At 43.0% G+C, this 16,381-nt stretch overlaps 1 protein-coding gene across 2 annotated transcripts in view; it reads right to left on the bottom strand.

Annotated features, from left to right (window-relative positions):
- FNBP1 (formin binding protein 1) overlaps positions 1-16,381 on the bottom strand; it is a 139,368-nt gene that overhangs the window by 52,135 nt on the left and 70,852 nt on the right. For both annotated transcript variants that reach the window (XM_065419012.1, XM_065419011.1), the window contains 2 exons: positions 10,633-10,695; positions 9,585-9,689 (listed from right to left, as the gene is read on the bottom strand). In XM_065419012.1, coding sequence (XP_065275084.1) covers positions 9,585-9,689; positions 10,633-10,695 — 168 coding nt within the window. The remainder of the gene's footprint in view (positions 1-9,584; positions 9,690-10,632; positions 10,696-16,381) is intronic.

Below are 16,381 nucleotides of genomic sequence, written 5' to 3'. Positions count from 1 at the left end.
GTTTGCATTATTGATTTACTGTTATAAATTCACAGCAAACAAAGTGGTGGTGGTGGGGGGAGCTAGGGGTTTGGGATTATTTAATACAAAGGGTGAAATAATTTCCCAAAGTGACTAGTGATTTTGGTGCTCCATTTCTTACTGCTCAACTGGAGTTACCTTAAAACAGGCCTGATTTTCAGAGGGCAGACGGCTCAGCATTTTCTGAAAAATAAGGCTCTTTAAAGGTTTGTCTACACTGCTTCTCAAAACCCACCGCAGTGACTCTCAGAGGCTCAGTCTACAGACTTGGGCTCATGCTATGGTACTCAAAATAGCTGTGTAGACAGTCTGGCTCAGGCTAGAGCTGAGGCTCTGGAACCCATCCCCCTCCCCAGCTTCAGAGCCCAAGCTCCAACCTGAGCCCAAATGCCTACACAGCTGTTTTTAGTGCCATAGCACAAGCCGGAGTCTGTAGACCCAAGCTCGGAGACTCACTGCCACGGGTTTTAAAATGCAATGTAGACATACCCTGAGGGGCCTAAGAACTGGGACACTCAGAATCCCTAGTCTTTGGAAAATTTAGTACTGAAGCTCTTGATGGGGAAAAAACCTCTGAGATGCGCATTACTGCTATTCACCTGCGGCTCTGCGTAAGTTTCCTCTGAGGCTTGTTTGCGAGAGTTTTTTTTAGTCGGTATACATCTTATCTCACTTTGTTATGACTTGACTACTGTTCAGACAATGTGCACTGTAAAATGACAAATGAAGGGAAGCTTTAAACACAGATCAGAGGTCTCTCCAGGTCCCTCAGGTCTTCTGTAAAAGCAGCTCAGCATGTACAGGATAATAACAATTTATAAATTCTTAATGCAAAGGGCACCAGCCCACAGGCTGAGAGAGCAGCTAACACTGCTGGTCCGCCTCCATTTGCAAAGGCAAGAAGAGCTGCTTCTCCCAGGAATCCCTCTAACTGGCAGCCTTTCCAGATCTACTTGTAATGAGACTCTGCCAGTGATACACCAATCCAGCTCATGACTATTTGATGCAACAATAACGGACACTCCTCCTACAAGGAGAAATAACGTTGTCAGTTTTAACACACTCAAAAGAGCCTAAGAGCATCTGGAAGGAGCAGGGGGGATGCAAATTTCAGACCCTACTGACAGCATTTTATTGCAATTACTTTTATTGACCAGAAAACAAAATAATATAATGATTTAAATTGTTGTGTGTGTTTTTTATCCTTGTAGGCTGACATTAAATCACTCTGAAATATCTTATTTCCCTTGGTTATTTGCAATCAACCCCATTTATTACTGAATAAAAATGTCAGGGTAAGGGCATATAATGACACCTACATATTTGTGTGCATTGGGGCACTGGGCCTGAGGAGGTGGTGGTGGTGGGTAGGATTTATGCCCCTATCCACCAAAGGATGGTTGTGTGGATAAGGCATTGGACTGGGACTCAGGAGATCTGAATTCTATTTCCAGTTCTACCATGAAGGTGGTAGAACTGGAAGGTGGTAAGGTGATAGGGAATAGCCAGCATGGATTTGTAAAGAACAAATCGTGTCAAACCAATCTGATAGCTTTCTTTGATAGGATAACGAGCCTTGTGGATAAGGGAGAAGCTGTGGATGTGGTATACCTAGACTTTAGTAAGGCATTTGATACGGTCTCGCATGATATTCTTATCGATAAACTAGGCAAATACAGTTTAGATGGGGCTACTATAAGGTGGGTGCATAACTGGCTGGATAACCGTACTCAGAGAGTTGTTATTAATGGTTCCCAATCCTGCAGGAAAGGCATAACAAGTGGGGTTCTGCAGGGGTCTGTTTTGGGACCGGCTCTGTTCAATATCTTCATTAACGACTTAGATATTGGCATAGAAAGTACGCTTATTAAGTTTGCAGATGATACCAAACTGGGAGGGATTGCAACTGCTTTGGAGGACAGGGTCATAATTCAAAATGATCTGGACAAATTGGAGAAATGGTCTGAGGTAAACAGGATGAAGTTTAACAAAGACAAATGCAAAGTGCTCCACTTAGGAAGGAACAATCAGTTTCACACATACAGAATGGGAAGAGACTGTCTAGGAAGGAGTACGGCAGAAAGGGATCTAGGGGTTATAGTTGACCACAAGCTAAATATGAATCAACAGTGTGATGCTGTTGCAAAAAAAGCAAACATGATTCTGGGATGTATTAACAGGTGTGTTGTGAGCAAGACACGAGAAGTCATTCTTCCGCTCTACTCTGCGCTGGTTAGGCCTCAACTGGAGTATTGTGTCCAGTTCTGGGCACCGCATTTCAAGAAAGATGTGGAGAAATTGGAGAGGGTCCAGAGAAGAGCAACAAGAATGATTAAAGGTCTTGAGAACATGACCTATGAAGGAAGGCTGAAAGAATTGGGTTTGTTTAGTTTGGAAAAGAGAAGACTGAGAGGGGACATGATAGCAGTTTTCAGGTATCTAAAAGGGTGTCATAAGGAGGAGGGAGAAAACTTGTTCACCTTAGCCTCTAAGGATAGAAGCAATGGGCTTAAACTGCAGCAAGGGACATTTAGGTTGGACATTAGGAAAAAGTTCCTAACTGTCAGGGTGGTTAAACACTGGAATAAACTGCCTAGGGAGGTTGTGGAATCTCCATCTCTGGAGATATTTAAGAGTAGGTTAGATAAATGTCTATCAGGGATGGTCTAGACAGTATTTGGTCCTGCCATGAGGGCAGGGGACTGGACTCGATGACCTCTCGAGGTCCCTTCCAGTCCTAGAATCTATGAATCTATGAGTGACTTGGGAAGTCACATCGGGCCTGATCTGAAATCCACTGAAGTCAATGGAAGTGCTCCCATTGACTTCAGTGAGCTTTGGATCAGGTCCTTACTCTTTCTGTGCCTCAGTGAAATAAAGATAGTACTTCTCTACTTCATATGGTGTTTTGAGGATCAACTCCTCAATGTCTGAGAGGCACTGAGGCTTTGTCTTCACTACCCGCCGATCCGGCGGGTAGCAATCGGTTTATCGGGGATCGGCTTACCGCGTCTAGTGAAGACGCGGTAAAATCGATCCCTGATCGCTCTGCCGTCGACTCCGGAAATCCACCTCGGCAGGAGGCGGCAGCGGAGTCGGCGGCAGCGCGGCAGCGGTCGACTTTCCCGCGTCCTCACCGCTAGGTAAGCCGACCTAAAATACGCAACTTCAGCTACGGTATTCACGTAGCTGAAGTTGCGTATCTTAGGTCGGACCCCCGCTGTAGTGTAGACCTAGCCTTAGTCACTACAGGGTTAAGGCTATAAAATTAGATCAGTTGTAGGTTTTTATTTAACACTGGGACTGGTGGGAGGCAGTCACGTCTCGAGGGCAGGAGATGGTAGAAGCATTTTGCACTTTCAATGGGATTCAGTGCAACCCAGGAGCAGACATATAACAAGCTCGAGCACCTGCAGGAAGCATCTCTAGAATTAAATGCAAAGGAGAACCCCACAGCACAGAAAGAAAGGCACATCAGCAGAGCACAGGATGTGAATAAAGCCCTAATGCAAACAAAACCTTTCCGGGTGTGGGCTGAAGATTTACGGAAGATGCACTATTTAAAAAAACCCAGAGCTAATTGTGGGGAGTCAGGAACCACTCTTGAAGGTTAAAGTTGAGTTTCCATTATAAGACTCTGACCCTTCCCCTCAAATCCTCATAAAAAAAAGTCAACATTCCAATAGCATTTCTGTCATCTCTGGATTGAGGACCACGGTGCTGACAGCTCACAAACAAGCTCCAGTTTCTCCTGTTAGAAGCTGACAGCGAACATTATCTTATGACAAACTGATCATTATCTAGGATGTGACTATGTGGTTTTCCTGCCTCCCTACTGTGGACCTGATTCTGCAAAGTGCTGAGTGTTCTCCGCGGCCATGCAAGTCAGTGAGAGGCAAGGGTGCTCAGCACCTCATACAACTGGGCCCTAAGCACTTCCTCTTTAAAAAATGATGCTATAAAATGTTACATATAAAAATAGACCCTTAAGAAAAGCAGACAGACATTTTTTATTGTACAAAATCGGCAAAGGCACCGCTGGGTACCACACCATCCCATAAAGATGTCAGCTTGTTAGTGATTACAGCACTAAAGTAAAGGAACAAACAACAGAGCGATTCCTTATATGTACGCTGGCTGGACTGCTCATGTGACGACTCATTTCCCCAAATGGTCAAAAAATTAAATGACTACATGGTGGTTTTTGAAAGAGAACTACAGCAAACTCCCACATCCCATTGGCATCAAAACTCAGCTGCAACCCACAGTGTCACCTACAAGTCTCTCAGTGTTAACAGCATCATGTCAGTCCATTTTGAGGATTTTCAAACCAGGTCCCTATAATAGGACTTACTGCAGAGTTTAAGTTTCGTAACCTGAGCTCACTAAACCAAAGAGCTGAACTGGCAAAACCTTTCACAGGAGAGAGACACTTTATACCAAACTGCAAGTGTGAGTTTACACCTGAATACTGTGTCTTCATACAGCTAATGTTTGTAATTTAAAGCCTGACTGTGAATGCAGAAGGGGAGGTAAATGCAAGGAGCCTAACCCACACTTTGTTTCCATGTGCAGAAGCTGGCCACAACTGCAGATCTCCTGACCACAGGGAGTGGTCCCTGCTACTGCCAACAAAACAGGGGCAGGAAATGAATAAAGCTCTCACCCTGCCACCTGACCCCTGCACCAGCTGGCAGAGCTGCCCTGATGCAGAGGCCAGCAGATGCTTCCCCCCCTTAAGTGGCACAGTGAGGATGCTTCCCTTGTGCATTGGCAATCACTTGAGCCTCTCTGAGGCACAATGCTTCCCGGAGCTCCTCTTGGGTGCACTGAGTAGCTATCATTGTTGCATAAGGATGTGGTTTCAGAGACCAAAGATCATCCTTCTTTTAGAAAGGTGGGTTCTGGACTGCAGGGGACAGAACAGACTGCGGTTCTTACAGATTCTCTCGTAACTGTATGATGTAGTGTTTAAATACAAATAATTTAGTTGTAAAGTACAAACTCTCCACGCCTTAATAAAAAGGCTAACACATTGGAATGGTGCATCTCAGCACTACCTCCAAGGGGATCAAGGCATACTGGGCACAGTTTGGTCTGTAACGTTTACACTTTGCAGTCAATTGATCCTGCTTCTTGTCCTTCCATTAGTTCCCGAGAAGTCTGACTTTAAACACAACTGAAGCAAAGCAGCCACTTGAGACACTGTTCATTAGAGGGCCTAACATCAGCTGCAAGCTCTGATTGCAGCTCTAGGAAGAGCCTATCTAAAAGGCATGCTCCAGTTCCACCATCACCCTACCCCACCCCCAAATAAGGTTTGCAGAGTCCTTCTAGGTGTTGATCACTAGTCACCCTACTGCAGGATTTCCTGCTGCATTTGTCAAAGCTGGTTATTATCGAAGGATTAAGAGGTGGGGGCTGATCAGAGATGCAGAGCTTTCCATAGCCTCCTCTTCTTCTCAAATCACAGGGTGCATCAGTGAATCACAGCTTAAAAAACAACAACAACAACTTGCAAATGTAATTGTGATGCACTGCAGAATTTTAATTCCATTTCTCTGCAAAGGCTGATGCAAAAATAGCCCGTACTGTCTCCTCATGTTAGCAGGTACAGGCTAACGCAGCAGAGGTGTTTATCTCGAGCCCCAGAAATGAGGGCAACTAATCACGTTGCTTGGGAGCACCTTTTTCAGCCAGCAGACTGAACAGCACTGGCACCAAATGAAGCCAGATTGTCTGCTTTCCTGGCCAGAAAGTTTTGGGGAGTGAAACTGTGGCAGCCAAGTTATGAGAGGCAAGCGAAATTAGAGACACCATAATAAAAGAAGGGCAGAAAATTATCATATTGCATCACTTGAGACTGAACAGTTTTTGTATCTCTCTGCCACAAGTTAGCTAAAGCTACCCCCAACTGCAGTTCTTGGTTAAACAATATCCTATTTTGCACTAAGGAGTTACGTAAGGGCAGACCCAGTCACATGGGCAGGGTGAAGCAAAGAAAGGCCATTATTCACAGCCTGACATGGATGAATCCAGTTTAACACATGCTCTTAGAAAACACTGTCCTCTCTGTTTAGCAATATTATTGCACATTCAATTCGTTTGGATAACCCCTTCCTTCTACATCTACCATGCTGCTGACAGCATAACTGGGGACTTCATGGATGCTTTCTGCAGGGAGCACTGGACACGCATTGTCACCCCAAGCAATAGATCCTGCCTTTCTATTTATTTATTTATAGCCTTCAAATACATCTATTGATTGCACTCTGCCTCCTTTTGCAATACGTTTAATTTACAAAACGTGATAATATGGTGGCCAAATTCTAGAGGGCAAACCTCTCCCTCCTTTCTCCCCCATTTCCCTCTTCATTTTACAGAGGAGGAAAATAAAGTTTGCCTTCCAGAAATTGCCTAACATTAGCTTATGCATCATTGATATGTGACTTAGTTATGGTCCCAGAGAGGAAATAAGTGTTAGAGCTGGGACTAGAACTCAGGAGTAACTGTTTCCTAACCCCATGCTTAGATAACAAGGTCATGTCTGGGCTCAGTCTCAGCCTTGCATAAAATCTTGGGGGGGGGGGGGGGAAGAGGTCCTAATTTTATAACTAGAAAATGAATTCTAGGATTTATTTTTAATAGGTAAAGCAGAGAGAATCTCTTTCTAGCACAGAATGTGCATGAAGCATTACATTTTTGACATGCTAGGACAGGGGTCGGCAACCTATGGCACGTGTGCCAAAGACGGCACGCGAGCCGATTTTTAATGGCACACTGCTGCCTGCTGGAGCAGCGTGCCATTAAAAATCCTGCCTGGCCCGGCCCACTCTTCTCCCCACCCAGCCTCCTGCGGGGGCAGAAGCATAGGCATGCGCACAGGGTGTGCCCAGGCACACCCTGCCAAATGGCCCCACTCTTCCAGCGCGGCAAGCCGCGGGATCCGCGCTCCCGGGCCGCAGCACCAAGCGCAGCAAGCCACCGGCCCCTCCCCCGACTTCCCCCCTCCCCTGGAGCCATGCCATCACGCGCACAGCACTCTGGGGGCCGGGGTATAAATCAATACTCACCTGAAATTTAACAGCTTTAAGAAATCCCTAGTAAACACACAGATTTAATTGCTTGAGGGCTAAGCAGAAACATGCCCCTAACACTACAGTTTTAACTTCATGCAGGAGGGGACAAAAACCTTTTCTCTGCTAAGAGTACAGTGACAATACACCATTTGTGGCCTGATTTTCCAGAGGTGCTGACTTCTATGGGTGCCCTCCACCTCTGGAAGCCAGGACATTAGGTTTTAAATCAACTACATATTGGCTTGCTTCAAAATGCTGGTTATTTTTGGCCCACATGGACCAAATTCTGCCATGCAAGACAAAATTGCCCTTACTAATTTTAGCAATCTAAAAAAAACCTCTCATACTTCTGCATCTTCCAAACAGATGTATAGCTCCATCAAGAATAGAAGTGATTTAGATAAGTCAGCTTCCTCCATATAGCTTTCTTAAATTACAGCAGCATCACTGAACTAGATGTATAAACATACTACATCCTCCTGCATGTACAATTCTGAACTTGGCTAAGGGACGACTTCATGTTTCAGGCCCTGATTGCAAAACACTGATATACATTTAAAGTTAAGCATCTATTTAAGTGCTTTGCTGAACAGGGGCCAACATGCAAAAGCCACAAATAATGTTACAACTTGATGGCAACTGTGATCCAGCAGCATGTTGCTAATCATTGGCATACCACACTGGATTCCAAATTTTACGTGGGCTTTAGACTAAATGCATTATAATGCATTTACTCTATGGGATAATAACCCTGATGTTACAGACAGGGTTGGCCCTAAATATTGGCCCAATTCTACTACCCCTATTCACCTAAGACATCCCATTGTCTCTAATATGGGTGAGGGTTGAAGGATCAGGCCCTATCTTAGTACACTGACAACAACAACAACAAAAGATATCATTTTAGAGCATTCATGTGGCTGATATCACAATGCTTCTCATTAAGCAAGCAAGGTAGGAAATATGGATAACTGCATTAGAACATCATGTATTAAACATCTTTAGTGCATTAAGATCATTGATACATCTAAAAAGAAAAGAAGAATTCCCTACATTGGATGGCACTAATAAACCAGAAAAAGCCCCCCCAAAATAATACATACTATGAGGCATCTATCTGGATGAAGTGGTGCTAACCAGCGTCAAGTCTAAAAGGTACTGTACATGCCGTCGGTGCCAAGCAAGACCTATAAGGGTACTTTACAATATGAAAACCTTTTCTGCTATACAGCAAGTCTGTGTGTATCATGACTAACCACCCTGTCTTTCCTGGGATGCAGGCATGCACTAACACTGCACTATAACCAGTGGGATGTTAGGACATCTCTGCTACAATCAGTAGCATGGAAAGCAGAGAGTTGTGTTCTACCTGGATCACACAGCAACAGTCAACATGTGATTGTCGTAGGCACCAGTTGTCCTTGGAAACTCACTATAACTCTGATTCTGCCACCCTTGCTCATAGTGAGTAGAAAGGATAGCAGAATTGGGCCTTTAATTGTGGATTTCAATGGGCCCATGTGCAGAGTAAGGCATGGAATTTGGCTCTTAATTAATAGTGTGCTTTAACAGCCATTCTGCTGATTATTTCTATTTTAAAAAGGGGGAAAGTCCACAGTTATATTGGTTTGCATTTGAACAAATCATTTAGGGGACCTGAAAAATATTCTGGACCCTGATCCTTTGATGCTTACAGTACCGTGCTTTCAGTCCCAAGCATTAGCAGAGTTTGCACATGCACTTGCCATTGGGAAATCCTCAACACTCAGCCTCTATGGGTCAGATTACTTTTGATGGGCAGCTAAGATTAGCACACCAAGTATCGCCTCCACCATTAGTCCATGTCAATTTTCAGGGTCGGGCTTGTGCCTTTGCAGGTGTTCATAGCATACCTATCACAATGGGATAGCCATCCTTGGCTTTGCTGCTGCAATAGCAATATTTAATAATAGTGAAGTCCAAATCTTTCTCTATCTAGTTGTCCTAGAGGTGGAAGCCCAGGTGAGCTACACTGCTGCCTGGGAGTTATGAGTTTCTGAGTGGAACCCAGATCCTGGGCTGTTAGCCAGTGAGGACTGATTTTGAGTTGGGGCAAGATCCTCATCTGATATAAACTGAGTTAACCCCATTGACTTTAATGGAGCTGTGCCCATTACATCAGCTGAGAATGGAGCCCTCACTTTTCTGGGCAAATGGAGGTGTCCCACTACAGAGAATCCCTTGTTTAGGCCAAGCTATGGACTGACACAGTTAAGATGACAAGGTGTCAAGACAAGTAATATCTTTATTGAACCAACGTCTGCTGGTGAGCAAGACAAGCTTTCGAACCTTGTTTCTCTAACATCCTGGGACCGACACGGCTACAACAACATTGCATACAGTTAAGATGGTCAATTCTGGAGGACATGTGTTATCAGTGGGACTGAAGGAGCAACCATTCTAACATATGTATTTCCAAATGGAGTGCCTTGCCACCTGGCTTACCTTTTCAACATCTGCTTTCGTAACGTTGATGTCAGCATCCATTTTCTCAAAATACTGCTGTGCTCTATCGGCTTCCTTGCAATCACGTTCAAACCGCCTTTTACTCTGAAAGCGAAAAATGAGCCCATCAGATACTGGAGAGAAACATGATTTGAAATTCAACCTAGTAAGCAACACTCGCTAACTTCATGTTCTGTAATTGATGTCAAGAGTTTTTGAGACCAGCTCATTTACATCTGCATAAATTTCCACGCTAAACTGCAAAAGCGTCAAAGTTATTGGAAAGAAAAATCTTTGCTCTGATCTCCAGACAGATTGGCTCTTATGGTAAAGCCAGTCTTGATGTACCATTAGTCTCTGAGCCTCTTTCCATATTCCCCCTACACATGGAACACCTTTTTGCTCTGATCTGCCAAATCACTATCCTCTCTGCATTTAAATCCCTCGCTTCTGTGAAGGCCACAATAAATGAGCCAATACTATCTTTGTTATTTTGTGTGTGTGCACATAAGACTGAACCACTAAGGTGTGCACATGCATAGGGGGAGGGATAGCTCAGTGGTTTGAGCATTGGCCTGCTAAACCCAGGGTTGTGAGTTCAATCCCTGAGGGGGCCACTTAGGGATATGGGGCAAAATCAGTACTTGGTCCTGCTAGTGAAGGCAGGGGGCTGGACTCAATGACCTTTCAGGGTCCCTTCCAGCTCTATGAGATAGGTATATCTCCATATATAAGCATAAGCTGAGTATCCATGGGTAACACTCACCTTTTCTTACACAGTCCTCTCCTGACAGTTTCTCACCTTCCCTCATTGTGTCACATCTATTACTGAGGTCCAGATTCTGATATATGGATGGCACTTAAAGGGCACTATTTTATAGCTTTCAGTATCCTTTAGAGACAAGTTTTCAAATCATGTTCTTTTGGATTTCAGATGCTCTCCTCAAACCATATCATAATCTCTTTTTAAACTCAATGTTTAGAAATATCCCTATGAAGACAGTGTCAATATAGCTATAACATCACTTCTGAAGATGTTTCTACTTACTGCTTCAAGCTGTTTCCAGGAAGTTTCAATGTATTGTTGTGCCTTTCTGCCATCATGAAAGTGCTGTTGAAAAAAAGCCAAAACATTATAAACAAAAGAATCAACAAACAATTAAATTAAAGGAGATATAGAAAAACAAAAAAAATCTTGCATCTATTCTGGGACTCTACCAAGCCATACAGGTGTACGATAGCTATTTTATCTCTCAGCAGGCCACAGATTTACATCGGCAACAATTAAAGAGGTTTTGTAGACAAGGTATAATTAATCCCTTTAGCAATTCCACCTCGCATTGTTCACTGTAACCCTTAATTATTGGTTTCCCATGCAACCATCCCCACACTACTCCCATCTGAACAAGATCTCTTTAAATACCAATTGAACACTGTCTCTGAATTAAAATTTTTCTCCATGTGACACTTGCCCAGCCATCTTCATGATACAGAATCATCCTCCTTGATTGGCACATTCTAGCATTGATACTGGTCCTTCATTAACTGATTTTCATTCACACACAATATGAGCATGTTCTTCTCTCCCCCTGTTACAGGCTTACGTGTGTGGGACCAGCTGTCCTCTTCTATTCTGTTTTGAGACGTGTCAATTACTTTGGATTCCTGCAGAAACCTTATTTTTCATATATTTTCTTGTCTACATTAAGTTGCTATAGAAATTTTGACAAGTGAAATGTCTATTAAACAACCTATTAAGCAACATACCTTGTTAAAAACAGATTAATCTCCTTACAGGAATAGTAGAGTGTAAAGTTGTATTCTTCATATCATACTATAGTCTTATTAAGAGATGCTTGCTTGAAATTCTCCTTAATTAGAGTCAATTTTAAACAACAGCTCTTCGTACTTATAGACTGATCTTTATTGGAGGCTCTAATGTGCTTGACAAAGATGGGCATATCCTCTTTTTACACATGAGGAAAGTGAAGCACATAGAAGTTAAGTGGCTTGCTCAGAGACACACACAGATTCAGTGGCACAGCTGTAAATAGAATACAAGAATCCTGATTTGCAGTCCCCTGCTCAACCACTATCACACACTGCCTCCTGGAATAGCCCCTTGACAAAAATATAATCCAACAATAATCCACTAACAGGCACCGACATGCCTTTACGTTGCATCATTATTTCCATATGGGAATTAAGATTTTATATTAATGAAAAGTCAGACACAATTTTACAAGGAAATCTCAGCGAGAATAGGCCTGATGCTGGCAGGTGCTTAGCATTTCCCAACATGAGCTTCAGTGAAAGTTGTGGGCGCTCAGCACCGTGGAGGGTCAGGCCTTATACCTATTTTATGCAAAATGACAACACGCACAGTTACGTTAGAAAGGATAAAACCTCATGCTTCACTCTCAGAGCCAGCCACTAATTGATGGGGTTAGGAAGAAACTTCCCCTCTAAACAGATTAATCCACAAGTGGCCACTACAGGGTTTCCTGCACCTTCTTCTGAAGCAGTTGGTCCTGGCCACTGTCTGAGAGTCAGGATACTGGATTCTACTGATCACTGGCTTGATTCAATATGGCACTTCCTTTGTGCCTTTCTGATGCCACCAAACAATCCGGCCATTTCCCATATGGGGTTTAAAATAAGACCCCAAAGACCTTTATCATCATTCTCACCGAACACCTAATAGTATCTAATTGCCACAAACTCATGTTAACTTTCAGGTGAGGGAAAGAATAAAGACCAGTCTGAGGATTCTAAATACCACCATTTATAATCCCAAATCTCTCCTTTGGCCTGGGTGCTCATCTGCAGCTAAGCAAAGCAGTGCTGGACATCATTTATCTTTAACCTCGAATTTTATTAGTAGAGAGGGAAAAAAGGGAGACCCAATGTCAGTAATACTTTTAATTATGTAACAATGTCCAAGTCAGACTGTCACAGTCCCACCTATAGAGTACACTTGAATGTGGAGCAGCCAAGCCATAAAAGGCAATGCAGCTGAAAACCTGGCAATGCTACAGCTCTGAAGAACACATCCTTTCCCATTAGCTCTAATACTTGCGCTATTCTGACCTTTACCCACCACATTTCAGTTCTGTGAAAAATACACTCACCGCAGTATGACATTACAAAAACAGGTCACTGTAAATTCCCTGCTCGAGAAAAAAAACAACTCCTCCAAACTGATTTAAAGTTCCTTACCTAGAATCAGATTCATTCTAACTCATCCTCTGATGCTCCCTTTAACTTCTCAGGCTGCTAATGAGGCAAGATACAGTTTTCTCCCCAATATGGACTTTGAAATGCTCCTACTTTTAACTTAATTTCATAGGTCTGTTCTCCTGAACTCTACTTAAGAAACAACTGCAATTTAACTCTAGTTCCTTTTAATTTTCTTTCTGAGCAATATATCTCTGACAAAAAGACATGGGGAATATTATCTCACTTACACTGAGGCTGCAAACAACATTGATTTCCTTTCTTCACACTGCATTTCCTGCCTGTAACTATCCTTCGTAAATGCTTATTGGTTTCCTTGTCTTCTCTACTTGCAGATTTGCTGCCATGTATGAAGGGAGCTGATTCCTGAGCACTAGACCTGCTCAAAGTCCTTAGTGTTACTGTTTAGTGTTTCATAAATACAAATAGGGAATGGATAGACAGATTAGACAGCCAGACAGACGAATTAGGATTTAACAGAACATAATTTAGTGGCTAGAGATAATTCTTCAGTCAAAGCAAAACAAGAAGATAAGAATGAACATGAGAGCTCCTATTTTCCACATCTGGCATCACTGGAATCAACAAAAATGTTTTAAATTTGTACGATCTGTAAATGTTATTTTCAGGTTGATGTTCTCTACAAAACAGAACTCTACAAATTGCTGTAACTGTACAAGACGGAAGCAGCTAATTATGATCTGAACAAACAGCGGTCTCTTCTGATGCTGCTACATTTTAAAAGAAGCTCATTTTATAGGAATGGAGCAATGAGACCATGAAAAGGGTCTTATCCTCCTACAGAGTTAAAGTTTGAATATTTTCTGTATTTCACTGTACAATTGTGTCATCTCAATTTCAAATTCTGCATCTTGGTATTTTTCTTACAGCTATTCTCTAAATGAGTTTGTAAACAAAACCAGTTTGTCTTGTAGCATTTATGTCTTACTCATCAGAGGTATGCCTGAATGGAGTGATAACTGAAAGACAAGATGGATGTGGTACTATCTTTTATTGGGCCAATTTCTGTTGGAGAGAGAGACAAGCTTTCGAGCTTACACAGAGCTCTTCTTCAGATCTAGGAAATGAACTCAGCCCTGGTCTAGATTACAAACTTATGTCACTATAACTATGTCACTCAGAGGTGTGGAAAATCCACTCCCCTGAGCAACATAGTTAAGTTGATCTAACTTCCGGTGGTTAGTGACAGTGCTAAGTGGACAGGGAGGCTTCTCATATTTCAAGGGACATTCAAGGTGACATGGCCCGCTAACACTCCTCCAGTCATAGGGAGGAAAGGGGAGGTGGACGCAGATGGGAGGGGCGGCTGCTAGTGGGTTACAGGTTGTTGTAATACACCATAAATCCAGTGTCTCTGTTCACTCCATGATTTTTAGTGTCTAGCAAAGTTACGAATTTAAGCTCCCAGGCTCGTCTTTTGAAAGTGTTCTGCAGGTTCAATTTGAGGGTGAGGTTTGATAGGTCAGATATCGCATGATCGCTTTGTGAAGTGTTCACCCACAAGTGATATGGTATTTCTGTCTATCATTTTCCTGTGTGAGTTCATTTGAGAGCATAGTGATTGTTTGGCTTCACCTACATAGTTGCTATGGGGGCAACAATCTAAACAATCTGTTCAAACCTTGTGTTTAGCAGTGACACTGAGTTAGGCCGTGTCTACACTACCACTTATGTTGGCAAAACGTATGTCGGCCAGGAGTGTGAAAAAGCACCTCCTGGAGCGACACAAGTTTCACCGGCATAAGTGGTAGTGTGAACAACACTATGTCAGTAGGAGAGCTTCTCCTGCCGACATAGCTACCACTGCTCATTGAGGGTGGTTTAATTATGTCGACGGGAGGAGCGGCTACACGAGAGATCTTATAGCCGCGCAGCTGCATCAGTACAGCTATGACACTGTAAGGTCTCTAGTGTAGACATAGCCTTAGTTTCCCAGATCTGAAGAAGAGCTCTGTGTAAGCTTGAAAGTTTGTGTCTCTCACCAACAGAAGTTGGTCCAATAAAAGATAGTACCTCACCCACCTTGTCTTGCTAATATTCTGGGAGCAACACAGCTATAACAACACTGCATGTAGTGAGAAGTGTAAGATATACTAATAGAGTGAATGATAATACATAGCACTTTTCATCCACAAATCTCAACGCACTTTACAGAGGTGGTGAAGTATTAAAATCATTCCCATTTTACAGATGGGGAAACTGAGGCACTGAGCAATTAAGTGATTTGCCCAATGTCACACAGGAAGTCTGTGGCAGAGCCCAGAACAGAACACAGGTCTCCTGATCCGCATTCATGTTTTCCATGCACTGCGTTATCCTGGCTTCTGCAAATTCTTTTCTTTAACATTATTTTGTAGTCTTTCTATAAAAGAACGTGCATTTCTTGTTCAATCTTCTGGATTTCGAGTTTAAGAAAAAAAAAATAGATTTTAAGACCAGTTTTCCATTCATGAAGTTTCAGGGAACATGCTCTAATATATACATAGTGAGAATATTTTTAACCAAATCTGATGTTCCCATTAATTAGCTATTCTATCTTTTGCACATACAGCACATGTGAAAATGACAAATAATTCAGGAAACCATGTGGAACATCAGCACTTCTAATTATTCACACAAATTTATGCAGCTGAGTCAGAGCAATGTGCTTATTTAAGCAGCTGATAAATAAGGACTATGGCATTCCCTTCTGAGTGGGAATGCTCCAATCCTGACTTGACCAAGCTATTTCTTTTAAAAATGGAGAGTCAGATTACAGGCAGGATGCAGTTACTGGCATGCCTGGCATGCAATGCAGTCAGACATGTGCAGCGGAGTGGGCTGCTGTCTCTGTGCTTCTATTTCCTCTGGACTGCTTCTCTGTCTATACCAACATAACCACACACCCCTAGCTGACACAGTTTCCTCTTTTTATACCAACTCGACCACACAACCTACTTGTCATCTCCCACTCCACACTGGAGCCCCTCTGGGGTATCATCAAACTACAACCCATGCTCCCATCCTGAAAGAAAGCTTTCCTGAACCACCTCTTCCAGCCTTCAAACAACCCCCCAACCTCATCATCAGATGCAAGTTCCCCACAGATCAGGACACAGCAACTCAAAGCAGCATCAGACCCTGCCAGAACAACAGATGCAAACCTGCAGACATATCTTCAATGCTGCAATGAACAACACCTCCCCCCCCCACCCTCCCAACACACCTTTCAAGATACACATGCCGGTGCACCAAATGCCCAATAACTACATGGCTGAAACCAGACAATCACTACACTCTTGAATGAACTCACACAGGAAAACAATAAAAGACAAAAACACCCCATCATCTGTAGGTGAACACTTTTCACAAAGCGATCACTCTACAGCTGACCTATCAGTCCTCCTCTTGAAAGGAAACCTGCACAACACTTTCAAAAAGACGAGCCTGGCCGCTTAAATTCATAACTTTGCTAGACACTAAAAATCATGGACTGAATAGAGATACTGGATTTATGGATTCATACAATGATCTTAACCCACTAACAATGCCCCCGCCCC

The sequence above is a fragment of the Emys orbicularis genome, chromosome 18 (genome assembly GCF_028017835.1).
Source record: "Emys orbicularis isolate rEmyOrb1 chromosome 18, rEmyOrb1.hap1, whole genome shotgun sequence".
NCBI lineage: Eukaryota > Metazoa > Chordata > Testudines > Emydidae > Emys > Emys orbicularis.
The sequence above is the reverse complement of the archived record's forward strand: the minus strand, read 5'-3'. Positions and strand labels throughout refer to the sequence as shown.